Source organism: Gadus chalcogrammus, chromosome 7 (assembly GCF_026213295.1).
Source record: "Gadus chalcogrammus isolate NIFS_2021 chromosome 7, NIFS_Gcha_1.0, whole genome shotgun sequence".
Taxonomy (NCBI): domain Eukaryota; kingdom Metazoa; phylum Chordata; class Actinopteri; order Gadiformes; family Gadidae; genus Gadus; species Gadus chalcogrammus.
This window is the reverse complement of record NC_079418.1, coordinates 14,761,154-14,788,933: the sequence shown is the minus strand read 5'-3', so window position 1 is coordinate 14,788,933 and position 27,780 is coordinate 14,761,154. Positions and strand designations below refer to the sequence as shown.

The 27,780-nt window shown below is 43.5% G+C and overlaps 3 protein-coding genes and 1 pseudogene across 9 annotated transcripts; 1 reads left to right on the top strand and 3 right to left on the bottom strand.

The window, feature by feature from the left end:
• Positions 1-1,407: 1,407 nt before the first annotated feature.
• On the bottom strand, positions 1,408-3,328 carry LOC130385991 (sialidase-4-like; annotated as a pseudogene).
• A 139-nt stretch (positions 3,329-3,467) lies between these two features.
• On the bottom strand, positions 3,468-4,920 carry LOC130386312 (sialidase-3-like). The gene is made up of 2 exons (XM_056595150.1): positions 4,617-4,920; positions 3,468-4,428 (listed from the first exon to the last, which is right to left on the bottom strand). The coding sequence occupies exons 1-2, from the start codon at positions 4,830-4,832 to the stop codon at positions 3,505-3,507; spliced, it is 1,140 nt and encodes a 379-aa protein (XP_056451125.1). The 5' UTR covers positions 4,833-4,920; the 3' UTR covers positions 3,468-3,504.
• A 4,845-nt stretch (positions 4,921-9,765) lies between these two features.
• On the bottom strand, positions 9,766-14,723 carry neu3.1 (sialidase 3 (membrane sialidase), tandem duplicate 1). 3 transcript variants are annotated; one of them, XR_008896145.1, is made up of 5 exons: positions 14,478-14,723; positions 14,003-14,242; positions 11,369-13,671; positions 9,978-11,063; positions 9,766-9,884 (listed from the first exon to the last, which is right to left on the bottom strand). XR_008896145.1 is itself a non-coding variant. In XM_056595632.1 (3 exons), exons 1-3 carry the CDS (start codon positions 14,514-14,516, stop codon positions 12,706-12,708), a joined length of 1,245 nt encoding a protein of 414 aa, XP_056451607.1. In that variant the 5' UTR covers positions 14,517-14,723; the 3' UTR covers positions 9,893-12,705. The 3 variants fall into 3 exon arrangements, 1 of the variants encoding a protein (XP_056451607.1); XR_008896144.1 differs by having other exon boundaries at positions 9,978-13,671; XM_056595632.1 differs by lacking the exon at positions 9,766-9,884 and having other exon boundaries at positions 9,893-13,671.
• Positions 14,724-15,197: 474 nt separating this feature from the next.
• xrra1 (X-ray radiation resistance associated 1) lies at positions 15,198-24,195 on the top strand. Of its 5 annotated transcripts, none has more exons than XM_056593483.1 (15): positions 15,198-15,310; positions 18,656-18,804; positions 19,091-19,162; positions 19,254-19,326; positions 19,423-19,520; positions 19,735-19,883; positions 20,897-21,004; positions 21,100-21,170; positions 21,325-21,368; positions 21,446-21,517; positions 21,619-21,712; positions 21,930-22,048; positions 22,307-22,510; positions 23,323-23,432; positions 23,968-24,195. In XM_056593483.1, the coding sequence occupies exons 1-14, from the start codon at positions 15,286-15,288 to the stop codon at positions 23,383-23,385; spliced, it is 1,341 nt and encodes a 446-aa protein (XP_056449458.1). In that variant the 5' UTR covers positions 15,198-15,285; the 3' UTR covers positions 23,386-23,432; positions 23,968-24,195. The 5 variants fall into 5 exon arrangements, with proteins under 5 accessions (XP_056449458.1, XP_056449459.1, XP_056449460.1 ...); XM_056593484.1 differs by adding an exon at positions 22,872-22,941 and having other exon boundaries at positions 23,323-24,195; XM_056593485.1 differs by lacking the exon at positions 23,968-24,195 and adding an exon at positions 22,872-22,974 and having other exon boundaries at positions 23,323-23,399.
• Positions 24,196-27,780: the final 3,585 nt, after the last annotated feature.

The window sequence follows — 27,780 nt, the reverse complement described above, 5'->3', positions numbered from 1 at the left end:
AGCACTTTGAGTCTGCCTTGTGTATGAAAAGTGACATATCAATAATGGTGCCTTGCCTACTGAAAAAAAAGTTGGATGAAGGAGAAAGGAGTGCTGCTGTCTGCCGATTAAAGAAAGAATAGTGGCACTGAGCTGAGGCATGGGTAGCATTCAACGGAGCATCACAAATTAAATAGACTGAATAACCATGTTTAAAGATTAACTTCAATCGGTAAGAAAGCTTTGCTCAAAGGAGAATATTTAGTTTGAACAACCTGGCCACACATATATTTGCTAGCCAGCCAGTGTGATATCTCATTGTGAAACATTAACTTCACTACCCTAGATGGTCTCAAGAGGCTAATCTTTTCCTGGTTATGACTCTGGCAAAGAGTCAAGGGTCGAAGGTCGCAGGATTTGCAACCTTCACGCGCGGGCATGTACAGTGAGGGCTCCCCCGACCACTCCAGGACCGCCATGAAGGTTGTAGTCCCACTAGCTACTATAGTTTGACACAAAGGTTAATCAGTGTGTGCTCTCCTGGTGACATAAGGGTTGGGTCATAGCTGGGTGTTCGATCCCCTGCCTGAAGGGATATGGGATATCCTGAATCTCAAGCTTCATCGTACCCTCACTCGCGAACAAGACCCCGAGGTACTAGAACTCCTTCACTTGGGCTAAGGACTCATTTCCTACCCGGAGTAAGCAATCCCGGCCACCAGGCGCTCGCCAACGAGCCCTCCGTCTGGGCCTGGCTCCAGACGGGGGCCCCGGGCTTCCTCCGGGCCGGGTCACATCTCCTCTTCTTCCGTTATTCATTGAGGTTTTTGAACCATTCTTAGTCTGGCCCCTCACCTGAGACCACTCTGCCATGAGAGACCCTACCAGGAGCACAAGGCTCCAGACATCACAGCCCTCAGGTTCACAGGGACACGCAAACCTCTCCACCACGATAAGGTGACGGTTCCAGGAGAGGTTACGTGTAAGTATCTTCTTTAATATGACAAATAAGAAAATTCCATTTCAATAGATCTATCTGTGATTTAAAATCTGATTTTATTCATTACTGCCTTTTATTTCTAGGCTTGACTGACAAACCAGTTTTGTTTTCAGTTTGGCTAAACTATTTATATTTTAGTTTTTTGTACTACACTTGTAGTAGTTTTTAATATGAACTATTCTTATATGGGAGAAAGCAATTTCCTTTCTAAACAGGCTGATGGATTGGTCATGCCTTTGGGTGCAAACTACCACTTGTGACATCACTATTGTGTCGATTTTGAAAATTTTTGTAATGGCAATTATGGCTTATTAACATCACATCTGGTGGTCTGATTGAAACTATTTGTGCTTCTTACAAAGTGTTTTTGCCGACTAATACTACTGCTGAAAGGAAACAGAAAAAAACAAAAACAGAAAATAGGTAGAGGAAATATTTTTATTTTCATGATTTTCACTGGCTCAATTTCGGCAAAAACATAATTTCATTTGCAAATTCAAATCTCATTGCCTAGCTGGAGGTCTGCCTGATTTCATCCAGCGTGAAAGACATGAAGGCGATCTGTTCGAGTTCGCTTTTCTCCCCGCACTCCAGCAGACAGGAGAAGCGCTGGTCCTCCTGGCTGTAGGCCAGGTCTGAGTAGCCGCTGGGCCCGCGGTGGATCACCTTCGGGGGGTCCCAGTTGTACTGCAGGGGGGCACGGTTCAGAGACACACCCAAGTCCCGCCTGCAACTCTGATAGGTGGGGTGGCTGAACGGCAGCCAGGTCCGCCTGACCGCGTCCTCTGGTTGGTCGGGGGCAGGAAAGGCGATGATACTGCCCTGGCAACCGTCTCCAGTCTCGGCGAGCTTCGACGTCTCCGGGGAACTGTGGAAATTTATGCCACCGTCCGTGCTCTGCGCCTCCACCCGCCACGACCCTTTAGTGCGGGCGTTGCAGCACAGGACGCTTTTAGCGCCATCGAACACCTCCGCCACCTCGCACTCGTTGGACCACGAGTCCAGCTGTTTGCCCATCTGCCACAGGCTCCCCCCGTCGTCGCTGTAGATGGAGAACGCCCGTGACTCCCGTTTGCCGAGGTGGGGTAGGTAGGCGTACGCCGGCACCACCATGCGCCCACTGTCCAGCTGGACGCCGTGGCCACGCTCACCGTCAGGTCCCGAGGGGCCCCCCACGTGGCCCCCTGGTCGATGCTGGAGACGCAGCACAGCCGTGCCTGGTTCCTCCCCTCTTTGATCTGTTCACCCTCGGTGACGTCAACCGGGACGCTGATGTAGAACAGGAAGACGGTCTGGTTCTTGCTGTCATACACGAGACAGGGGTTCATGTTGCGGTGGTTGGGGAGCTCGGTGATCTTCAGCTCCTTATACAGCTCCTTGGAGGGGGACCACTAGGGAAGGAAACCATATCATCGGTTCAGGACCAACAAGTGTCATTCGTAATTAAACCCTCCCGACCCACAAGTTGAGAACCACTCGATATAACTGTAATGTTTGAAGACCGGGTTATAAATGCATAGCAAGGGGTCATAGAAAGGCTCTTGCTATATAAATAATTTACCTCTGTAGGGTGGACATTTGTAGTCATCCGTCTGATCACGAGACATTTCGTGTAAACGTCTGCAGAGGAAGTCCTCTTCTCTGCAAAGGCCAGGTATGTGCGGGTTCCAGGCAGGTAGAGCAGAGAAGGGATTCTGTATGCAACAGCACTTTTTAAACAAAGTTGTTTTGACAGATTCAGCAGTTCCACATTTTGATTTTTCGCACCCCATGATGTAGTTCCTGCAGAAAAATAGCACAATGATTAAAAACTGGAAAGCCTTTCGTTGCTTTTTTCATTGCTGAAAAGACCACATCCTTCTTTTAATAATTAACACTTAATGAAACACTTTACGGAGTAGTATGAAAAGGCTGCCTTAAAGGCTTGTTAAAGAGACTGAGAAGTTAACAGAATCTGCTAATCATACAATGGAATCAAGCGGTAGTGAGTGAGGTTCAACTCCCTTAGCCTTTACTACGTGTAAATATCTTCTATAATATGACACATAAGAAAATTCCATTTCAATAGATCTTTCTGTGATTCATTACTGCCTTTTATTTCTAGGCTTGACTGACAAACCAGTTTTGTTTTCAGTTTGGCCTAACTTTTTACATTTTAGTTTTTTGTTTTGATTGTACGCTACTTGGTGTAGTTTTTAATATGAACTATTCCTATATGGGAGAAAGCTATTTTCTTTCTAAAGCAGGCTGATCGATTGGTCATGCCTCTGGGTGCAAACTACCACTTGTGACATCGCTATTGTGTCGATTTTGAAAAGGCTGGTAATGGCAATTATGGCTTATTGACATCACATCTGGTGGTCTGACTGAAGCTAGTTGTGCTTCTTACAAAGTGATTTTGCCGACTAATACTGCTGCTCAGAGGATTCACGACAGAGAAAATAGGTCGATTAAATATTTTTATTTTCATGATTTTTCACTGGCTAAATTTTGGCGAAAACATAATCAAATTCAAATCTCATTGCCTAGCTGGAGGTCTGCCTGATTTCATCCAGCGTGAAAGACATGAAGGCGATCTGTTCGAGTTCGCTTTTCTCCCCGCACTCCAGCAGACAGGAGAAGCGCTGGTCCTCCTGGCTGTAGGCCAGGTCTGAGTAGCCGCTGGGCCCGCGGTGGATCACCTTCGGGGGGTCCCAGTGGGACTGCAGGGGGGTGCGGTTCAGAGACATGCCCAAGTCCCGCCTGAAACTCTGATTGGTGGGGTGGCTGAACGCCAGCCAGGTCTGCCTGACCGCGCCCTCTGGTTGGTTGGGGGCGGGAAAGGCGATGATGCTGCCCTGGCACCCGTTTGTGCCGGTCTCGACGAGCATCGACGTTTCCGGGGACATCTGGAAAGTGTCGCCACCATCCGTGCTCTGCGCCTCCACCCGCCGCGACCCTCTAGTGCGGGCGTTGCAGCACAGGACGCTTTTAGCGCCATCGAACACCTCCGCCACCTCGCACTCGTTGGACCACGAGTCCAGCTGTTTGCCCATCTGCCACAGGCTCCCCCCGTCGTCGCTGTAGATGGAAAACGCCCGTGACTCCGATTTGCCGGGCTGGGGTAGGTAGGCGTATGCCGGCACCACCAGGCGCCCGCTGTCCAGCTGGACGCCGTGGCCGGGCCCAACAGCTAACGTGGACACCCTGATCTCCCCCATCACGCTCACCGTCAGGTCCCGAGGGGCCTCCCACGTGGCCCCCTGGTCGCTGCTGGAGACGCAACACAGCCGCGCCTGGTTCCTCCCCGTGTCGATCTGTTCACGCTCGGTGACACCGCACGGGACGCTGATGTAGAACAGGAAGACGGTCTGGGTCGTGCTGTCGTACACGGGACAGGGGTTCATGTTGCGGTGGTTGGGGAGCTCGGTGATCATCAGCTCCTTATACAGCTCCTTGGGGGGGGACCACTAGGGAAGGAAACCATATCATCGGTTCAGGACCAACAAGTGTCATTCGTAATTAAACCCTCCCCACCCACTTATGGGTCGCGACCCACCAGTTGAGAACCACTCGATATAACTGTAATGTTTGAAGACCGGGTTATAAATGCATAGCAAGGGGTCATAGAAAGGCTCTTGCTATATAAATAATTTACCTCTGTAGGGTGGACATTTGTAGTCATCCGTCTGATCATGAGACATTTTGCGCAAACGTCCTTAGAGGATCTCCTCTTCTCTGCAAAGGCCAGGTATGTGCGGGTTCCAGGCAGGTAGAGCAGAGAAGGTATTCTGTACGTAAAGCAACAGCACTTTTTAAACAAAGTTGTTTTGACAGATTCAGCAGTTCCACATTTTGAATTTTCGCAACCCATGATGTAGTTCCTGCAGAAAAATAGCACAATGATTAAAAACTGGAAAGCCTTTCGTTGCTTTTTGTCAATGCTGAAAAGACCACCTCCTTCTTTTAATAATTAACACTTAATCAAACACCTTACAGAGTAGTATAAAAAGGCTGCCTTAAAAGCTGGTTAAAAAAACTGAGAAGTTAACAGAATCTGCTAATCATACAATGGAATCAAGCGGAAGTGAGGGAGGTTCAACTCCCTTAACCTTTACTACGTGTTTACTATCTTCTATAATATGACACATAAGAAAATTCCATTTCAATAGATCTATCTGTGATTTAAACTCAGATTTTATTCATTACTGCCTTTTATTTCTAGGCTTGACTGACAAACCAGTTTTGTTTTCAGTTTGGCCTAACTTTTTATATTTTTGTTTTCTGTTTTGATTGTACGCTACTTGGTGTAGTTTTTAATATGAACTATTCCTATAGTTCATATTGATGTAGAACAGGAAGACGGTCTGGGTCGTGCTGTCGTACACGGGACAGGGGTTCATGTTGCGGTGGTTTGGGAGCTGGGTGATCATCAGCTCCTCATACAGCTCCTTGGAGGGGGACCACTAGGGAAGGAAACCATATCATCGGTTCAGGACCAACAAGTGTCATTCGTTATTATGGGTCACTTATGGGTCGCGACCCACCAGTTGAGAACCACTGGATATAACTGTAATGTTTGAAGATCGGGTTATAAATGCATAGCAAGGGGTCATAGAAAGGCTCTTGCTATATAAATATTTACCTCTGTAGGGTGGACATTTGTAGTCATCTGTCTGATCACGAGACATTTCGCATCAACGTCCTTAGAGGAAGTCCTCTTCTCTGCAAAGGCCAGGTATGTGCGGCTTCCAGGCAGGTAGAGCAGGGAAGGGATTCTGTACGTAAAGCCACAGCACTTTTCAAACAAAGTAGTTCGGCCGGATTCAGCAGTTCTACATTTCCCATGATGTACTCAAGTTTCTGCAGAAAAATAGCACAATGTTTTAAAATGTGATTGGAATCTTGCGCCTGTGTGGTCAAATCTCTGAAAAGACAATGCTGAAAAGTCAGTTCTGAAAAAATACGTTGCAATGGCGTAAACATACATCTTTACAAGTTTTTAAAACTAAATATACAACCTTTCAAAACGTATTTCTCTATGTATGAACACCTGTTTGCAGAATCCCATTTACAAGGTTTCAAAACCAGGTAACAATGAAATACACTGCCATATATGGCAGTGTAAAATAATATGCCATAACAGTGCCATATTTGATACTCTGCAAATGCGCTGGTGAAATTGTTTGAACTTTGAAAACGTGTTGGTGAAAATGATGAAGAAGATATAATAGAACACAAAATCATGTTTACAGATGTTTGAATTTTTGTTTGAATTTTTTTCAGGTTATAATCTCTTTTTTCAGTGTTGCAAAACCTTTTTTACAAGGTGTTGAGTTTTCAAACCTAGACTTACAAGCCTTTGAAACTTTTTTTTTCAGGTTTGAATTATGGCAGGAAACTGGCTCCATACAAAGTCAGTGGCGCGTTGTTCGTTCAGAGGCAATTTTAACGGCGCATGCATAATGTTGCTTGTGCACCTGACCTTGCGCATACACTTTGCTTCTCTCATCTACCTAGCCACACATTCTTGGAAAATTATTTTGGAAATTACAGCTGATACAGCGGTAATAAGTTGTACTTTTAAATCAATGCATCTGCAAACACCGTACAGCAAACACATATTTTCTTGACACAGACATCGTGTACAGTTCAAGCCCATAACTTTTAGGATTGATGAGTATTTGATTGTGAGAAAACATTGTTTTACCGTGCGTGAGTGTTAAAAAGAATGAATGAATGCGGGTGTGTGTAAAATAATTAATGAATGCGGGCGCGCGTGTGTGCGTTCATCTGTTTAAACACACGCAAACTAAACACGTAATGCATAATACAGTCCATGGTAATGTATATAAACGGGGGGACACATGCATATTAGGAACACAAGTCAATAACGATAATGCATACAATACTGGTAAGAAACAATGTTTGTTAATGTATTAGATATATCATTAAATAGCACCACAGTTACCGCATATCATATGTGTGTTAAGTTTTCTTTGCCGAAATTTATTTGAGGACTGAAGTTATGGAAGAAAACGCTATTCCATGTGTGAATTAGGCCATATTATTTGGCCATAAACTGAGCCATTTGAAGTTTGAAATTCATGTGGTCATGCATCTGTCTCATCGGAGACTGCAAACGCGCAAAAACACTGCAAAAAATAGCAACATCGGCATAGAACCACCCACAAAGCTACTTCCCACATGAAAAAATTCTATAGTTTACTATAGTAAATAAACTATAGTATACCCTATATATTCTATAGTAAATATCGTAGTGTTTTTTAACCTTACTATAGTAGTTTTACTACAGTAAACTATAGTACACTACAGAAAATTCTATAGTTTACTATAGTAAATAAACTATAGTATACCCTATATATACTATCGTAAATATTGTAGTTTTTTTTAACCTTACTATAGTAAACTATAGTATACTACAGAAAATTCTATGGTTTACTATAGTAAATAAACGACAGTACACCCTATATATATACTATAGTAAATATTGTAGTGTTTTTGAACCTTACTATAGTAGTTTTACTACAGTAAACTATAGTATAATACAGAAAACTGCAGTTTTATTACTACAGTATACCACCTATATACTACTACAGTAAACTATAGTATACTACAGAAAACTGCAGTTTTATTACTACAGTATACCACATATATACTACTACAGTTAACTATAGTATACCAAAGAAAACTGCAGTTTTATTACTACAGTATACTACATTATATACTACTACAGTTTCCTTCATGAATTACAATCTACTGAAGTAAATTACAGAACTTTTATTGTACTTTTATTTTGCTATAGAATACTACAATTACGATACCATAGTACTATATATACTGCATTACAATAACTGCATTATGCAGTATTTTGTTGTTCTTTTAACTATGTCATTGTACTTTACCTAATGGATATTTTCAACTGTATCACTTTTGTTGTTGCCATTTTTAACCATAGTGCTGTACATGGTCCGTGTCTCCCAAACGTGACGTCGTGCAATGCATTCTGGGGGAAATGAGAATCAATAGCAAACCGCTAAAATAGTACCAACTTTTTCGTATAACATTCCGTTTTGTGATACTTAACAACATTAAATACAATAAATAACAGTTTATACCAACAAGCAAATTGCACAAATTTGTTGGGAAATAAACTCTGCAACACGGCCTTTAACATGTCTAGCTTTTTAGGCAAGAATCCGTGTTTTCAAGGATGCATCGCGAGCCAAAACTACCCACAATCCTCTGCGTTCACTGCGTGGGATCTTGAAAATGGCAGAGCAGTAAACGTTCAAATGTAAGTGAAGTTATATTAGTTTTCAGAAATATTCTGTGCCGTATTGCTTTTTACAGATTCATCATGTTAATGCAAACAATCAAGCTTAAAGACTTGTGCCACTTTTCAAACGTTTTTGCAACTTGATGTCGTACGTTGCTGTATTTTGCATGGACGTAACTGGTGTTAAACACCACTGTCGCCAATAACAATTTCATTTTACTCGCTCACAAGATTACATCATTTATGTATTACCCTTTTATGTTTGTTTACCCTTTTTTTTTTTAGGGTCAGCACAGCAAACTGAGACGTTTGTGCGCATGAGGGTGGCGCACAAACGCGCACTGTTTACAGGTGGACGGGATACTGCCATTAATGGCTATCGGTGAGAAGCTCTTGTGGGATCCAATGTTGTTAAATAAATGCACCACCGATCATTTGCAATGTTTGTAATTTTTAATGAACGTATATAATTGTAATTTATATATTTGACTTGTGTGTTCGTAGCACTTTGATTGAACAACTGGAGTTGACAGGCCGGGTGACCCCACTGCAGGCCAAAAAAAAGTGGGATGACCTTAAAACAAAATATAAGGTGAGGAGTAAGATGACAGCAATATTGTTTTGACATTAAGTGCCTTCTTGCTGTGCCATAGTTGTAGGTATAACAGGGAAATATTAGATTGCTAGTTGCCTTGTTGTTTATCATATTTGTATTGTCAGGATTGCAAGTGCCCTGCCTCAGGTCAAGGCACAGAGGATGGCAGGCCCACAGCAGGGACATGGCGCTGGTTTGCCTTAATGGACGAGCTCATTGGCAGGTCAGCAGCCGTGTCACCGCCAGTGGTAGTGGGCTCTCTCCCAGCCAGGCCAGGCCAGGTTAGGGTCAGAGTGGAGGAGGAGGATGAGGTGGTGAGAGGAGGGAGAGCAGGAGCCAGCACAGCGACAGCCACAGCAGGAGCCAGCACAGCGACAGCCGCAGGGGCAGGAGCAGCAGGGGCAGTTGAAGCAGGGGCAGGAGCAGCGGGCGCAGCAGGGGCAGGAGCAGCGGGCGCAGCAGGGGCAGGAGCAGGGAGAAGAGGGAGGGAGGATCCATTCCTGCTTCTGGTGAGGGAGGATATCCTTTACCAGCGGCAGGCGGATGAGAGGAGAGAGGTGGAGTCAAGGGAGCGGTTTGACCGTTCCTTCTCTCTCCTTGAGCGTTTGGTTGAGAGGCGTGAATGAATGAAGGATGGTATGTATGTGTATGTATGTATGTATGTATGTATGTATGTATGTATGTATGTATGTATGTATGTATGTATGTATGTATGTATGTATGTATGTATGTATGTATGTATGAATGAATGAGATCCGATCAGTTATTATCTATAAAAATAAATACATATTTATCAACACTTTATTTGTCTTTTTTCCCCTGCATAATTAATAATCAACCATACTGTAAAAATGTGATGCATAAATTAAGTTCTCAGACAATTTCACTTAGTTTTACAAAAAAGGAATGGATTTATTTTAAATAAAGAGGATTCGATCAACCACAAGAAAAACACATTCATAACGGACAAAAGTGATTAAAAAATACCAAAAAAAATTATGTTAAAATGTATGTCTTGGTCCGGTCACAGGCTGTGGAAAGATGGGAGATCTTTAGGTTAGTACTGAATCTGTGACACGGTCAGATGACATCCCTATGTTGGTTGTCATATTTATCATATTTACCAGAACAAAGTAGTCGTGGTCCTGTGGAGCCACTTCAAGAGGGGTAATGGCATTGGCCAGGGCCGCACGCCAAGGAGCTCCTCTCTGTGACTCCGTGCCACATTCTCCTTCAGGAGGAGGGGTCATCTCCCTCCATGGCCCCATCCTCCACTGGGAGGTCATCGCCCACACCAACACAAATGTTGTGCAGTAAGTTTTTTTTACAATTATAATGTACAATAAGAAAGTTAAACAGACAAATATGGATAATTATGAAATTACATATACCTTTGGCACAAACTCACTATGCACTGCAAGTGCCTCTAAAAAGATGCACTGAAGCGGGTTTTCATCATCCCAAAGGCCCGCTCAACAATTGAGCGGGCCCGAGAGTGATGTGTTAAACCATTGCTCTGCCATGCCTCTGAGTGGCCGCTTATATGGTGTGATAAGGGCTATCGGCTGTTTAAGGTATGGATAGCCACCATCACCCAAGATGAAATGGCCTGGTGGAGGGTAATTGCCAGCCAGGTAAATCGAACTATTTCGCAGGATGCGTGCATCATGCACGCTTCCTGGGAAGCCCACAAAGGTGTCAATGAAGCGACCCTGATGGTCACAGACTGCCTGCAGCACCATGGATGGATACAGCTTCCTGTTCACGTAGTCTTGAACATCAGGGCCGCCAGGACATTTAATTTTGATGTGGGCCCCGTCGATGGCCCCAGCTGCTTTAGCGAAAGCAGGGCGCCCTACCAGCAGGGCAAACCCTTCCCCCATGGCCTTGACCTCCTCATCATTTGATGGCAGCTTGATGAAACTGCCCCGCACAGCTACCACCTCCTCCGCAATGCTGTGCACCATTCTATGGACAGATGACAATGGAATGCCAAAAGCTCTGGACACAACTGCGCCAGTAGCGATCCAAAACAAAAAGACCAGGGTCTCCATGGTGGGCCCCCAACCGTGCTGTCGCTCCGTTTGGAGGACCCCAAGGAGGACCTGGATAGCCTGCCGGCTAAGCCTGAAAGCAGGGCGGGTGTCCTCTCCCTGGAAGAAGCGCTGCAGCACCGGCACGGTGGCATTGATTTGGCATTAATGCCTGGCCTGCAACAACAGATGAGCAAATATAGATAGATAGGTAAATAATATAGATTTCTGCATGTAGTATTCTTTGAGATGTTTGTCATAAGAATAGGCTTGTCATAAGAATAGCCTTCCCCCACCCCACTGGCAATAATAATTGCGCAAACTTATGAAGCTTAAACTCTGATTTTTTATAAACCATCAGCTCAATTTGAACCATGTTCAATTAGAATATGCGTTGCCCCAAAGAAAACACATGAGAAGCAGCACTATTGTCAATGCAACAATTCAATACAATACAATTCAGACATTCAAAGCTCACATACCTCGACATTCTGATGGCAGAGACTCCGAATAGAGCCGTCGTCTCCTCCGTTCAACCCTCCGCTGATGGAGTCGTTCGGCGTCCTCCTCCAGCTCAGACCACAGCAAAAAAATATTGAGCAGCTTCATTGCTTCCATGTTTTTTTCAGAAGTGCATATGTGTTTACAAGGGGAAACGCTGACTTAAAAAGCAGAAGCGGAAGCGCATCCACACTAGCAAGTCGTTCCAAAGTCCGACGTTAAAAACTCTAGGAAGCACTCGAGCTAGCACTCTAGTCTCATCACCATAGGACGCAACTAGCAAGGACGCGTCCTAGCAAGGCTGCAGCCTTCACATTGGGAAACAGCCAGGGGCCTAGTGATGAAGTTCTTGGGACTCAACTCAAGACAGGCAGACCCCGAATGCCTCTTTGTTACAGTGCTGCTCAGGGTTATGTGTGCTGGTGAAATACATGAAACATATATAAAAAATAGATTAAAAAAACTCCACATATTCCACAAGTACAGAATGGTTGACAACATGAGAACTTTAATTTGGCGTTGTTTTAAAAGGCAGCATATGCTTTGGAATTGATTAGTTGATGGTAAACATCTTTACAAGCAAATTCCTCTTCAGTAAGTGTACTGTGAATGTATAATGCTAAATGTAGTGCAGAACATATTTCGAAGCGGATCTATTCCAGAGTAAGGAATGATTCCATTCAAAAGCACCAAGCGATACCATTTTAATTCAAACAGGAATAATACACAAAATAAAAGAAGTGGCCAAATTACTTAAGTAAAATGATATACATAATAGTGGACTGAGTTTGAATTATTGTCTTAAGGCTCAAAGCAAGTACATTCTGACATTCAGAAATCGCTATACAGGCTATTGAATAATAATATACTAAAAATAAGTGAACACGTATCTTTAGTATTGTATTCAAAAGCTGTCAAAGAAAAAAAGTATTGCTTATAAATTATATTGCATTGTTTTTCGTTATTATTATAACCTGAATTCCAGCTCCCTGTCCTAAAAACATGCTTTGATGCTTAGTTTGTTTGTTTAGTAGTTTCTTCACAGTAGTTAGTTAGTTAGGCCTTTAAGTTCCCTCGGGAACATAGGCCATCGATGAAACCCCTCCATCCTCTTCGGTCTTGTGCCTTCCGATCCAGTGGTTGCCATGTCAACCCTTTGGTCTTCATCTCCTGCTCTGTGGCCCTGAGGCCTTCTCTTCGTCACAACATCCTCCAACTAATTAGGTTTGAGGAAGACACATTGTGGAATTTCATCACACTCTCAGCGCACGCGTGCAAATTGAATGGAGATTTAATTGACAAATTCAAATCTCATGGCCTAGCTGGCGGTCTGCCTGATGTCATCCAGCGTGAAAGACATGAAGGCGATCTGCTCGAGTTCGCTCTTCTCCCCGCACTCCAGCAGACAGGAGAAGCGCTGGTCCTCCTGGCTGTAGGCCAGGTCTGAGTAGCCGCTGGGCCCGCGGTGGATCACCATCGGGGGGTCCCAGCCCGACCGGCTCAGGGGGGCACGGTTCAAATACACGCCCAGGTTCAGCCTGCTCTCCCCGTGGGTGGGATGGCTGAACGCCAGCCAGGTCCGCGCGCGCTCCGCCCCCTCCGACCCTCCGCCCGTCGGCGGTTCGGGGGCGGGGAAGCCGACGACACTGCCTTGGCAACCGTTGCACGGTTCGACGAGCTGCTCCGCCCGGCGGGGCTTCTCGAAGCGTCCGCCGCCGTCCCGGCTCAGCGCCTCCACGCGGACCCCCCCGCGGTGACGGGCGTTGCAGTACAGCTGAGCCACGCCCTCGCCGTCCACCACCTCCGCCATCTCGCACTCGCAGGACGCCGCGCCCAGCAGCGCGCCCGCGCGCCACGTGAGCCCGGCGTCGTCGCTGTAGACGGCGAGCGCCCGCGGCTTCACCGTGAGCGGGACGGGCCAGAGGCAGAGGCACCTGACGCCCTCGTAGTAGGCGTACGCGGGCACCACCAGGCGCCCGGCCGCCAGCTGGACGCCGTGGCCGGGCCCCACGCCGAACGTGGCCCAGCGGCCCACGGCGTCCCCGAAGGCGCTGTCCGTCAGGTCTGCCGTGGGGCCCCACGTGGCGCCGTGGTCGCGGCTTGTGACGCGGCACAGCCGCGTCTGGTTGCGGCCCGTCAGGATCTGGAGGCGCTCCGTGACGTTGCTCCGGACGCAGATGAAGAACAGGGAGACGGTCTGGGTCTTGCGGTCGTACACGGGACAGGGGTTCATGGTGCGGTGGTCTGGGAGCTGGGCTGTGGACAGCTCCTCGCACGGGGACCACTGGGGAAGAACTGCGCGTTACAGGTGTGATTGTAGTTTTGGATGATGAACATCCTGGGATCATTGAGTGAGAATGTGATTGATCGACAGGGGGGTTTACCAATACAATTTGGAAGTAGTCTGGGTACGTTGGTGCAAGGAAGTTGTACTAAATCGATATTATTCTGTACAGTAATTAATGTATAGCAGTATAATTAATTAGATATGTAATTAAATGGTAATAAAACAATCCTAATGAGAATACAACAGAAATATATTTGTCACTGTTATGTTTCAATATCATTGTTGTGAATGCATTGCAAGGTGTCAGGTGGATGAGATCTTACCATACCTGTATGGCACCATCTTTTGTTATTGTCCCTCTTCTTATCACGAGGATTTTCGCATCGCTGTCTGATGGAGAGGTCCTCTTCTCTGCAAAGGCGAGGTACGTGTGCCTTTCCGGCAGATACAGCAGGGAAGGGATTCTATACGTTACCCCATCTGGCTCCTTTTTGAACAAAGTTGTTTTGACAAGTTCCGCAGTACCTCTTTTTGATGACGGTTTCCCAATGATGGACGATTGAAGATTCTGCACAAAATAGCACAATGTTGCTTGATGTTTATTGTTTTTTTACTGTCGCATACAAATTCCAGTCTGCAATCGTTAATTTCTTGTCTGCAGGTACAACATCTATCTACAGCCTTTCACAGATGCAAAAGCAGGATCCGGATGATTACATTTCCTCACAAAACTCGCGATCTTCCAGTGGGAATGATCGGAAGTTAAATTATGCTTACATAATAATATCTTAAATAGTACTTACATCTGCATTTACAACACCACTCATTCTTGAATTAATCATTCGGAAATCATTAGGAAAGCCAGCTATCGAAACCAGGGGAGCCGTAAGGGGGAAGTTAAGACGGTTCCAAAAGTCTAGCACTGACAGTGGCACCTCAGATCAATAATGTTATTATTACCATCATCATGAGTAATTTAATGTTATTTAAATTCAAATTGTATTTATAAGAATGTTTGGAAAGAAACGAACTGGTGGTTTGCTTCTCCGTTTTTGGTGATGGTGGTCAGAAGGAATATATAATTTATAGTCCACCCCTCTCTCTATGTATTGCTTGGTTCATTCTAGAGAAATACAGTTTGCAGTGCAGTGCGCTAAAATCGTACAATCGGTGCTATAGTCGAGATATCAGAAACTAAATGCGAGGCAACAGAAAGCTGAGACAAATGTCGACAGTTATTGTTTACTCTCCAAATAAATATTTATTCATTGGGATTGCTTTGGTGGCCATTATATTAGGCTATATCAATGAAATAGTTCTTCATTAAACATGAAATTCGTATATATGCAGGGCTTTAGCGGAGACTAAACATTTTTAATTTTGCGCAATTAAAAAAATGCTAAGATTGAGCTTATTATTATATTATTTACCAGCGCAAGACGTAATATATTCAAAACTGCTCTGCATTGCAGTATTTACGGTATCTGTGACCAATAACATCATCTTTTGCGGCAACAGGACAGAGCAGTAGAATGAGGCTGTCCAATCAGCTGTCTGGATTCCTATCAAAATAGCTTCTTAAACGTCCAAAACGCAAGCCTCGTCCTGCAGATGCCAGCAAAAGACCTACCTCAAAGTGAGCACAAAAACCAACAAACAAGTAAAGTTAGAATCACTCCGATTTGTTACAAACTGTAAAATAGGAATGAAGGTAGGCGCTGAAGCCCTCTTTTCGTCATTTGTAACTTTGTTTTGCAGATGGTGGAGAGCAGGCAGTAGTAGCACAGAGCACTCAGGGAGAGGAGAAACAGAACGAGGAGGGATGAGTTATTAGTCTGAGAGCCATGCTCTAAATACATTGCCGAATGTTGCCGAATCACTAGCTGCAGTTTAAACACATTTTTCACTACATTCTAGAAATATATAAATATTCTGAATATATATATATTTTTTTACCGGTATGTCGTGGTCTACCTTGATCCCATTTTTCATAGTTGACCCACCTGTTCGTTTACAGCCTGTGTGTGTGTGTGTGTGTGTGTGTGTGTGTGTGTGTGTGTGTGTGTGTGTGTGTGTGTGTGTGTGTGTGTGTGTGTGTGTGTGTGTGTGTGTGTGTGTAATGGATATGTATATATATATATATATATGAATCAATAAATTAAGGAGACTCAAAAATAAAGATTTAAGATCTACCAGGGTAAAACAGACCCTGTAGGCCTTGTGGCTTATGTACCATTCAGCCGATATAAATAATGTAACCTTTATTTGGCAGATGCTTGATGAACCATCTCCAGAAAGAGCGCGTGTCTGATAACTTTGTATCTATGAATATAGCACGTGTTGACCTTTAGCTCTCCCCGAGTCATACCTAGCCCAGAAACCACGATACCAGAGGATTACGTTTAAGTTTGCAGCAGCAAGGCCTACACTCATTTTCTTATACTTCTAATAATCTAATAGCTTACAGCCAGGGCAGGACTCTAAGTACAGACACCTAGTGGCTAAAATTAATGGTAGGGTATGATGTAGGTCTTGGTCCTTTCTGTGAAATTGTGCAGACTTGTTTGGCGCCAGAGGGGCATTGCTGGCGTTTGGTAATTGTCACTAAACTGCACTAGAGCCACAAGTCTATTCAACGAGGGGCCATCAAATAGGATGCCTATAGGCTCCTGGGTGGTTTAGGTTTGCGGGTGAATGAACGACATTACAAACGAAGGGCGAATAGCGCCCCACAGTGGCAGGGAGATACAGGTGTACATGTTGCTAGGAGATTGTGGCCTAACAGTGACCATTAGGTGAGCAGTGCCAGTGAAGATTGCCATTGGAAGCTTGGAAACCTTTTATTTCAGCTACATACTGGGAGAAGCAATAATGTGTATTTAGGGTTTTGACTTTAGCTCAAATAATGCTAGACAAATCCTAGAAATGTCTACCCTTTACAAGACAGGAGATGGGGAATGCCATCTGTCAAACTGCTTCCCCGTCCCTGGATTCTTCCGTCACAGACAAGATGGTAGGTTGATCTAGGTTGACATTGTAATGTAGTCAGTATGTGAGAAAACACCACCTGTTATAGTGGTTTCTCAGCATTAAAAAAAAGTATATTTTATAGAATGCCATTCATAGAGCACTGGCCAATGCTTTAAATCAGCAAACTAGTTAAAGTAGTGGGAAACAATAAATGTCTCTAAAAACTTGGCAATGCAGATAAACAGGAGTGTGAGAAAGCTGTAAGCCAGCAATCACAGGCTGCATTCCAGAACACTGCGAGACAAGTGACACAATCACGTTTGAATGTAAGGTTCATGGCAAAGTATTTCTGTTGGCTTTAAACGTTGTAGTGCTTCAAGCCGGTATATCAAGTTACAACAGTCATAATCCAGGTTTGGCAAAGTGAATAAGACTGTTACTACTGCAAATGCAATTAGGCTACATATTTGAGCAATATGTACTTTACTTGAGTAATAATTATTTTGTCAAACTGTTTCACATAAGCAATGCAATCTCGTGTGCGTTCACTTTGATACTGTCAACATGACTCAAAAAGACTGAGTAGTTTTAGGCTTACGCATATTTTTTTTATGCTCACGCCAAAATAAAACATCGGGATGTTGAATAAGTACCCTTGATAGTGACGTATCGTAACAAGAGGCTAAGTATCTTCATACTTTTAATTGAGTTTAATTTTGGACTTAGGAGGTAGTATGAATACAAAAGTTGCAACTGTAATCTTACCCTCGTCAGCTTATTTTCTCCAAAAATGTGAGTTTTGTAACAGACTGACTGAAGTATGAGGCAAGCCATGGCATTGCCAACAATTATCACAAATCAATAACGCCATTGATACACTGTGTTGGAGCATCCTCTTAGTCATGCCTTCTCTCCCAAGCCCCAAAGGATCAATAATAAACCTCTGTCCTCCCATCTCCATTAACCACACACTTTTGTCTTGTTTTGAAAGGGTGTCGTTTTGTGTGGCAGCGCAGCAGAGTTATACTCCCTCTCTGGCCCCGTCAGTCCAGGGGAAGATAAGGAAGGGGGAGGCAGACTGCCATCGTCCATTGTGGACGATGAGTCAGACTACCAGAGTGTTTAATGTTTTGTCAGGGAGAGATGTTGGGTGAAGAAAGGCCGTTTGGCTGAGGCCCATCTCACAGTATGGAGATAATCTGATGACCCTCTGGAACACTAGCTTCTCCAAACTCCTGGTACAGTATTCAGTTTGCGCCTCCTCCCTCTCTTCTCCTGGTCGTCAGCCTACTCAAAGAACAGGAAAGGATACCCCTTCGTAAATAAGTACCTTTCCCTCGCTGCTCAAACACATTTCCTAAGGAAATGGGCCCTCCAAAGTACTAAAGATTCAAGTCTCAAGACTCACCACCATAATTTTTCCGAGAGAGCTGTTTTTGTGTCTCCTAGTCTGTGGAGGATCTGCATCACATTCCAATCTCAGACAATATTGATCACACCGACAAGGCCTCCCATCGGTGCTCCCCCCGTAGCCAATCAAATCCTCCCGAATCAATACATCATGCTCCCTCCCCCTGACCCCTGACTTCCAGTGTTTGGTTCCACCCTGAGTTGCTGTTAGACCAGGAGACACATCAAACCAGGGGAGATGAAGAATGTGGTTTTACAGTCTGTCTACAGCAGGGTTGTGGGCTGGACTGGACTGACCTCTGCATTTTGTCAGGGTCTTCATCACTGTCTAGGGCTCTGAACTCCCTCGGTCCACAAATGTTCTCCTCCACCATATGTTCCCTGCAGAGGACTTCCTGTCAGTGGCTGACATATCGTAGCATTTATCGACAAAGAAACGCAAAGCATATCTACACTTTAATGCAGCCTGTCTCTATTACCAAAATCAACCATCTTTGTATAAATATGTTAAAAAGAGCAAAGTAATGTTGTACATATATATACATACAGTATATATATATATATATTTATTTTTTAAAGAATACAATGTTTATCTTTTTAGGTGCGGGCCATTGGTTTGTAGCTCACAGAGAGCACATGGAGCAAAGAAACAGAAACATAAGAAGGACCAAGAACAATAGGCCGGACCATTCTACGGGGTCGGACTTTGCTACACCAGCTGCTGGCAACACACTGGATGGCTCCTTACTGGTAAAAACAAGGCATAAGAATCAAGATGTTTGATGACTACTGAATGGCGGAGAGGGTAGATTTACAATAGCGTGGTCCATGGCTAGGGTGTTAGGCCGAAATGGGCTGGGTTCAATCCCAAATGTCCACAGCCTAACCCGTAAGCATCCTGGAGCGAGACCCATGCCGTTCATAAGCAGGTAACGGACCTGTTCATGAACGGCATGGGTTTGAATCCACTGTAAGTTGCCGTTGGATAAAAGTTCAAGCCAGCACAATGACTGAATTAATAGATTTGCTCTTGTAGAGTCGATTACATGGCGTGGAAAACCCATCTGACCTTTGCTCCATAGACATCAGTGAGCAGAGATTGACTTCGGTGAGAATTCTTCACATTATATTTTCAAATCGATTGAGAAGGAGTGCATTGGATAAGAATTTGAAACAGTGTTGTTCTCATGCATGTCAAGGTCAAGAATGAGGACTTCAAGGAGTTTGACAGTATTGTGTACATCAACGCTTCAGACAACTCTCTTTCCATCGGTGATGTAGCGCTGCAAACAATTGAAACCTAAGTTTGGCCTACAAAATCGTGTTTGGTCGTTTCTCCTCATTATTTATATTTATTTGTATTTACAGAGTCTTTCAGGAGTTTTGGACTCTTGAGAGAGCTCGATCTATCTTTGAATGGATGCTGCGATATGAGCTTCCACCCTGAAGACTTTCCACACCTGGAGGTAAGATGTGACCTCGTGGTTAGGGGGTTCAGAGCCTAAGTTTTCTATCTTCAATATCCCCAGTCTAGCTGATGCCTTTACCACGGCCGTATTGACATACATTTATTTGATGCTTGTTCCAACTACAAGCCATTCATGGATAAATCCGAACAAATCAATGAACTTTAGGTCTATCTTGAAAGTGTTGAAAGTTACATTGTGTGGTATCTTCCAGGTCTTAGACTTGTCCTTCAACAACGTGTCCGAGGCCGACATTGTTTGCATCGGGCATCTGGCAGGCCTGAAAGTCCTGCGTCTGACAGGAAACAGACTGCACCAACTTCCTGCCAATATGGCTGGTTCAAACCCTCCCCCGACCCTCAGGTAGGTCAACATGCAGTCAGTGTGAGAGAATGACCTCCTCTGGAGCTGTTGGTCTGTTCTCATAAGGAAAGGTTTCACCTGTACATGATCTTCCACAAGGTTAGTGGTTGTGAGGAAAGAAACCATATGTTCAGAGGCTCTTCCATGTATAAATGTAACAGACACGAAATGTATCGATGACCCAAGAACCAAATGTCAAGCTGTTCTCAAATCAACCACAGGGGGGTGTACTAATATCTGAAATAAACGCCTCTCGCTTTATGACTCTTTCTCTTATAAAACCAAAGGCCTTCTACTAGCCCAGACTGTGAACGTGCAATATGTTTGCAGTTATCATTTTTTTAATGCAAGGTTGCATTAACTCAGTTCGCCGGGGAATTTTGAATCATAAAACAGTCAAAGTCCCTTTTGAGATTTCACAATAAAGAGAAGAAAAAATAAGGATAAAAAGTAAGTAAGCGAGAAAGTGGAAGATTACAACGGTACGTGTTGGAATTAGGAAAGCCGAATGGATATTGTGAAAATGCCAGAGGGTGTAGGGGTGCACATCCCTCCCATGGCTGTTGGGGCCTACGTGTCTGAGTTGTCAGAAGAAGCCTGAGAAGATTCCCAACACACACGCACAATGCCTGTCGACTGACTGATATGATAGCGTTACATCAGAGCTATAACGTTGTACTTTGGGATATAGCTGGCTGCTAAGTGTGTGCGTCAGGATTGTGTTGTGGTTAGGCTAGTGTGTCTGACTCCCAGCCAGGGGTATGGGGTTCGAAAGCATACGTCCACAGCCTATCCTGCAGATACAGTATGACAATTAAATGAACTAAATTAATTATGTAAAATATAGAAATATGGTATTATTGTACTTTATTTTAATTTTTTAATAATTAAAAAATATATATGTAATTTTATTTCAATTTATTTAATATTTTCTAAATATCATTAAATAACTTAGTATTCAATCAAATATTTTTAGAATATAAATCGGTTGCTTTTCTGACGTTTTCGGCCAGTGGTTCCAGCAGCGAAGAGAAGCCCCCGTTTGGCTCACTGGAGGTGCTGTCGCTGGACGACAACCAGCTGACGTCCAACGTCTTCCACAGCCTCTCCAGCCTCACACGGTCAGGCGCGTTCATGGACGTCTCCTCTGTTATTGGTAGCAAAAGCTTTGCTCTACTATAATGAAAACTGCTGTGTTGTCTGTGTGCATATCCAGGCTGCAGCATTTAAACCTCCAGAGTAACAACATCTCTGAGGTACCTTTCATGCTGCCCGATGGAGATGGAGGTCAGTTCAACAGCAAGCTGAAGACCTTGTCATCTCATTCAATTCTAAATCCCATTAATAACAACTACATTTTGTTTTTAATTAAATTACATTTTGTGTAGTTGTATTATGAACCTGAATCACAGACTTTTCTGATTTTGTTTTTCAAAACCAGCCCACACTGGGTCAAATCAAGGTCATTTCTGGGGAATATTACAGGTATATATACGTTTCTTAATTGATGGTCATCTTTGAATGACTGAAATATATATTTAGTCAATCAAAATGTGTCTAAGCCTAGCGTTGGTGCAGTGGAGTCCAGTCTACCACTACCACAACTCCAGTTCCTCAGCTTGGCTCACAACAAGGTAGGTTCAGAAAACCCTGTTCCCACTACAAGGTCCACCTAAGAAGTTGTTACGCACAATGTTCGTAAGTGAGGTCTTCAGAGTGTGTTCCTTGTCACTAGATTGCAGAGGAAGAAGCTCTTCTGTCTGCTGCTCTGTTTCCAAGCCTTACCGAGCTAGTCATCCACAACAACCCTCTCACCACACAGAGAACTGGTACGCTTCTAGAACATGCTTCTAGAAAACGCTCTCTGTTGAACTGACCTACTCTCGTTATGAAATGAGAAAGTACTTTAAAATGGGATACTGAACTGATAGCATCTGCAAAATGGCTAATATAAGCAAATTAAGGTCTTTCTGTTTTACTTGAGGTTATGTTAGTGTTGTGTGGTTGGCACGCAGACATACATTTCCTTTTGTGACCTTATCCCAGGCGACCCCCCTCTGCTGACGTACCTGTTGAGCGTGAGACGGGGGGTCAGAGTGAAGCGCTCCGACCGAGCGGAGGTCAGAAAACCCTCTGTGATGCTGCCTGACAGGTTTAAACACAAGGTTGGTGCTCTGAGTCATTGAGAGAAATGTGCCTACTACTGTTACTGTTACTGATTATTTATTATCCTCCCACCGGGACATTGTCTTGTCTCGAAAGTACTTAAAATATTGTCCCGGTATTCAGGCCTAAAATTCTGATTTAAACAATATTCAGCTACATTTTTGGTTGAAAAATGTTTTCAGTAATATAAAGAATAGAAAGAGATTGTAAAAGTAAAGGTTAACCTAAATGTGTCTTTGATGTTTTCGGTTGTGTAGATTAGAAGTGAAGGAAGAATGGCAAAAAGGCCATGGTTAACAGAGCAAAGCCATTACTCTCCACAAGAGAGGGAGAGACAGGGCTTCCCCAAGGACCCAAGCTCTTTGCAGGCCAAGGAGAGGGAGAAGAACGACATGGGAGATGGGGTAACAGACCGTCCAGATGAAACCAAACATCCGGAAGAATCTTTCTTTGTTACAAAGGTATGAAGGATTTTTCATTTATGTTTTGCCTTTCCAAACCAGCAGTATCTTGCACGAAGGATGCCTACAGTTAGACTTTGAACACTGGGATTTGAACCCTAACCACCAAACTATCTGGCTCTGGATAAATGTCTGATTTTATCCACAAAAACTCAAATTTGCAAAAACAGGCTAGTTTTGTTTTCCTCAACTTATTTCAGACTCACATTCCTCTGTAATCTCCAGCGAGTACCCACCTTCTCGGCAAGGAGTACAAGGAGTACATTTACAGGACATGTATCATGCCATCCTGTAAATGAATCTACAACAGAACAACCATTACAATTTTCTCCATATCACTTTATTTGTTACATCCCCGAAGGAGGTTAAGATGCAAGGTGAGATGGCAGAGGGCAACAACAGGAACAACACAGTTTAGGAACCTCCTCTAAGTACGTAAGAACGCCACATGAAGACGATTAAAGGTGGGCCATCAATAACTTTTATTCTCTAACATAAGAGAGGACATCAACTGCAGTTTCTGTGGAAATAATACATAAAAGTTGCACAATTTGCCTTATTGGTCCGGGAATTGTTTTCTCCAATAGTCTGTTCGGAGAAAAAATATGTCAATGATCCAATCTATCAAGGATTTGCGGAAACAACACAAATATTAAGCAGTATTAAGCAGAACAGAATTATAGAGAATAACATAAACAGAGTGCAACCGAGAGCATCACAGAAAATAACTTCAGCCTGAAGTTATTTTCTCAGTGAATAACTTGAGGCTGAGGTTATTCTCTCTCTGCCTATTGTGTGTTTTGTTTCAACAGGCAGCGTCTCAGACGACGGGCCGATCCACAAGCAGGTGGACAGAGAAGAGGTGTCCCTCCTGAGTGGGACGTGGGGCAAAGACAAGACCCTCCGCGGCCAGACGGGGGAGGTCAGCACGTGCATCGAGAAGGAATAACCACTTCACTTTTATCGAATGTATAACTGAGCCTATATTAAGAACACTATATTTATTGAGTACAACAATTCTTCCTGTATTGGATAGAGATTAATGCTCAACGATTATTGAATGGAATAGTACTCAGCATTGGGGCGTTGTACATCGTGATGTCACATCACAATAAGCACCTACATTTTCACCGTACTACAACCCTCTTCATTCCTCTCAATGGGACAAAGTTTCTTGAACAAAAATCCAATGATGCATTCCGATGTAAAATCCCTGTAGACTATAAAGCCCATTCTCCAGTCTTAGTGTGTGTTTACTCTTTCTGTGCTGCATTTCCAGCGAATCCATAAGCTATCGTTTTTTTCCATCTGAAATTAGAAAAGGAAACGTACACTTCAACCCAGTGTTCAACGGCAGGCATCCCTGTCTATTAGCACAACACAAGTAATGACGTGTTTTCATTCATTGACAACCAAATAACACATCATTATGGGCATGTTTCACCCATGTGTTGCAGGTCCGCAAACCTCCATTGCCAACTACTCTTTTGCTGTGGCTTTATGTCATGCCCTTGTCATAAAGCAGACCGAACTACCCAATAAAAACATGTTCCATGAAGTCGTTTGAGTGCAAACCTCTAACTCTGTGGTCTCGCCTGTCTAATTAAGCAAGGAAGCCTTTCCTATTGACACCTCTGGTTTCCACGCAGTGTTCCCGCCCTGGCCTTTGACTTCACGGCTCTCGTTCCCACATGATTGTAATTATGGATCCACTGCGTGGACGGCAGATGTGGAATGCTCCTCTTAGCCCAGGTGGTATAAATCAATGTGTATTCTGAACGCAAACCCAGCCTTTCAACATCATGGCATCTGTGAATGACGCTTTGAATATGAAATACTTTATTGCGTGTTGGGGCCTCCTAAGGTAGAAGTGAATAACAAGTTGGCTGCTTTATCTCCGTCTGTTGTTATGCATGAAGAAAACAATAGCTCTTCCTTCACAGGAATAATAAAGTGTTATCTTATCTGAAGAGTAGTCTTTTGTATATGAAAATCAGAGAAGGGGTATATGACTGGTCATTTGTTTTTACAGAAGAGATGAAAGAAACACAGACAATGTATTCATGGAACCTTTTCATGTAATTCTATGTTAATCTAAATCAATGTATGATTTCCTATTCAATATTGTCTTGAAGAATAACCTGAAGGTAAATTTCAGTGCTCTGGTTCATTCAGTTTGGGATAGCATGCGTTGGTTTAAAGCCAACAATTTGACATGCTTGTTTCCATCTCACTGAGGTCAGGATTTTATTCCGTTGTTTGTGCCATTTCGATAAAACCAGGCCAAGAAATAGTATCTAGCCCTGCAGTTGGATACAGCAGAAAACAATCCAATCTGGCCTTTCAGAGACACTGAGCATAACACGGTAAGAACTTAAAACTCTACCGCTCCAACGACTTTGGAATCTAATAGGCATTACTTTTGCCAAAAATCATGTCCATGACCAGTCAGTCCGTACATAAAATATTAATTTAGGGGTTTGTAGAGCGCTTTTCAAGGAGCTGCGACCACTCAAAGAGAAGCATAATGTCTGCCTCTCATTTGATGAAAACATTAATACTTTGACGTTTTCATCATTTAAAAACAAACATGATCGTACAGTTACATCCACATTTGCATTTCAAAATAATACTGCAAACGCATCGCCTTGTTTAAATCTCATCACCATAGCCACATATCTCGTGTCACAGTAGCTGTTGTTGCAGCAACTTCGCCCGAAAAGGGGCAGGGTGTAGAATTTAGTGGCTTCTAGCGTATGAGGTCCTATAAATGCATACGATATGGTTGTGAATAACGTATGTATTTAGAAGAGTTTCACACACTTTTTAATCCAAGTGTAATATAGTGCAGCGAATGGCCGATTGGGGATTATGATAAGTGGGTGTACATTCGTTAGTACTTCCATGTTTTGGAGATGTTAATTTTTTATCTTGTTTCCCTCTTTGATAACTAAAAGTTGGCTATCACTCATTTGGATAAAGATAAAATCCAAAACGAAACTGTTGCGATTCAACTGTACACTCATGTAATGTTATCAAAAACAAGCTATTTTCACGTACCGGAGCACAATTTAACAATGGCCTGTAACACCGACTGCCGATTTATTAGCTGGCTACAGCCGTCTAAAATCGACCTTAACATGAATGCCGCTTTCTCGCAAAACAGGCCAGTATAGTCCACAGTAGTCCTCACCACCCCTAGTGCTACTCGATTCTACACATTGGGCTGTTAAAGTGGTACTCTCATTTCCCATAAGATATTGGCTTATCATAGATATCTTCGGTGATAAGCATTTAGTTTCTCCAGAGGTACAAACAGTGCCGCTGCCGACCCCAGTTCGTAACATTCATGATACTGCAAGTGCAAGGGCTTATCAATCCTCATTGTGAAATATACATTTACACAACTAAACTATACGCAACTAAATATACATTTATGTACATGAATATCTTCAAGATTAGCACTTAGACCCTGTCATCAAACTATTCAAATACATTCACATACTCAACACTTTCTGGTTAGTGTATACTTTTGTATAAACAAATACAGAGAGGAGACTTGAGGAAAGTGTTAAATACATACATATTGATGAGCAGGAGACATTCCTCCAGAAGCACGAATTGGGAATAGGTCAGGCATCAGCACAATCCAATTTAAAGTCACAGATGAGTCAAAACAGGCGGTTGTTCGAGAGATAAGAGGCTTTTTGTGTGTGTGTGGGTGTGTGTATCTGTGTGTTATATTTGCTTTTGCAGTGTATGGACATGTGATGCACGTCAATGTGTATGTGCATGCAATGAGTGTGCGGTGTGTATCAGTGTGCGCAGGGGCATGCGTGGGCTAACATTGTTTGAAAGCTCACATCTGGAACAATCAGCATTGGCAACAGCAATCAGAACAGAGAAATGCCTTGTTATGATTTGTTTAACTCTCAAATCAAGAGCCAACAGCTCTGACAAAAGTCCCAGGGTAACTCAAACACCAGTGTCAGCTAAGAAAAGGGCCCAAAAACATTACTTACACTGCTTGTCAGCAGCAGGCCAGCTTAATTTTTCCCAGTGACCCTTCACACAAAAAACGAAATGGTGCATGTGTGAAAAGAGTAGTTATGACAAGAAGCCCAGGGTCTGTCCGTCTGTACCCGGGAAACAGTCCAGCCAGGGGCCATAGGGTCGACCGCGGCCATCTTAATTAAGGACAGGACCAGGGTGTGGAAAACAGGGCCCTTAACAAATTTCGGAAGTATTTTGATGAAGTATAAACTCCGGGGTTATCCCGAGCACGTTAATCAGCTACAAAAGCAAACACGTCTGTCGGAGCTGGTTAGTGTAATGCTTGGTGGCTTTTCAACCAAAGCGTCGTTCTCACCACTTCCATTGCCCAGAAATGCTGGCACACCCGGGTCAGAGCAGCTGCAGCACACATTATGCTCTCTCCTCGATTGGTTTCACGTCGTAAAACACCTTGAAAGAGCAATGATTGCGCTCATACTCATTAATTTGCACGTTTGATCCAAATACATTGTAAGGCTCATGCGGGGGTTTCTATGATTTATGCTCATCAACCAATAAAACATGACGCAAGCAACTCACGTTTGCTTTTGAAGGCCGTTTCCTCTTTTTGCACAGAATATAACGTTACGTAGTCAAATATTTGCTCAAATACACTTCTGGTTGTCATATCCTGAAATAAAGAAGAAAACAAACTCTTTCCGGGTGTTGAATTAAACAAAGGTGACGTGTTTACGCAGAAACCTGCGAAAATCCTAATTAAAAGAAAATTACCGCTTCAATCTGAATTAAATAACGCTTGACCTTGTCCTGACCTGGAGGCTGGTCCCCGCTCTGAAGTGCTGCTAGACTGTCTCGGGCGGGGTACTGCTCCCATCAGGCTGATTTATGCCCAGTGACTGCCCCCAGCTGGGCCCACAGCCCGGGCCAAGCACTGGCATGCAGAGCTCAACCGGCCACGGCAGCGGCCTCTTGGAGATACAAAATGCGTGCCAATCGTAGAATATATGAAATCTGTATTATCGTCAGAAAATTATTAAATCACTAAAATAATATCATAGGATATTATTTAGAGTAATAATATCATAGGATATTATTTAGAGTGTAGAAATTAATCAAATCAAAATTAGGGGATAAACACGAGTAACCCCAAATAATAAGAATAAAATTGCATCCAAAAAATGAAGGAAAGTGAATTTGTTTAGTGATTAAGAGATGGGAAAGATGGTAGAGACAGAGAGAGAGAGAGAGAGAGAGAG

What these genes read in the sequence shown, in the direction of transcription:
- LOC130386312 (XM_056595150.1), bottom strand. Translation starts at nt 4,832, where the DNA reads ATGGGTTGCGAAAATTCAAAATGTGGAACTGCTGAATCTGTCAAAACA. An exon ending in CAAATGTCCACCCTACAGAG is followed by an intron (nt 4,429 to 4,616) that starts GTAAATTATTTA and finishes TTCCTTCCCTAG; the next exon opens with TGGTCCCCCCCCAAGGAGCT.
- neu3.1 (XM_056595632.1), bottom strand. Translation starts at nt 14,516, where the DNA reads ATGATTAATTCAAGAATGAGTGGTGTTGTAAATGCAGAT. An exon ending in GTGGTGTTGTAAATGCAGAT is followed by an intron (nt 14,243 to 14,477) that starts GTAAGTACTATT and finishes TATTTTGTGCAG; the next exon opens with AATCTTCAATCGTCCATCAT. An exon ending in CAAAAGATGGTGCCATACAG is followed by an intron (nt 13,672 to 14,002) that starts GTATGGTAAGAT and finishes GTTCTTCCCCAG; the next exon opens with TGGTCCCCGTGCGAGGAGCT.
- xrra1 (XM_056593483.1), top strand. Translation starts at nt 15,286, where the DNA reads ATGCCAGCAAAAGACCTACCTCAAA. An exon ending in GTGAGCAGAGATTGACTTCG is followed by an intron (nt 19,163 to 19,253) that starts GTGAGAATTCTT and finishes ATGCATGTCAAG; the next exon opens with GTCAAGAATGAGGACTTCAA. An exon ending in GCTGCCCGATGGAGATGGAG is followed by an intron (nt 21,171 to 21,324) that starts GTCAGTTCAACA and finishes TTTCAAAACCAG; the next exon opens with CCCACACTGGGTCAAATCAA.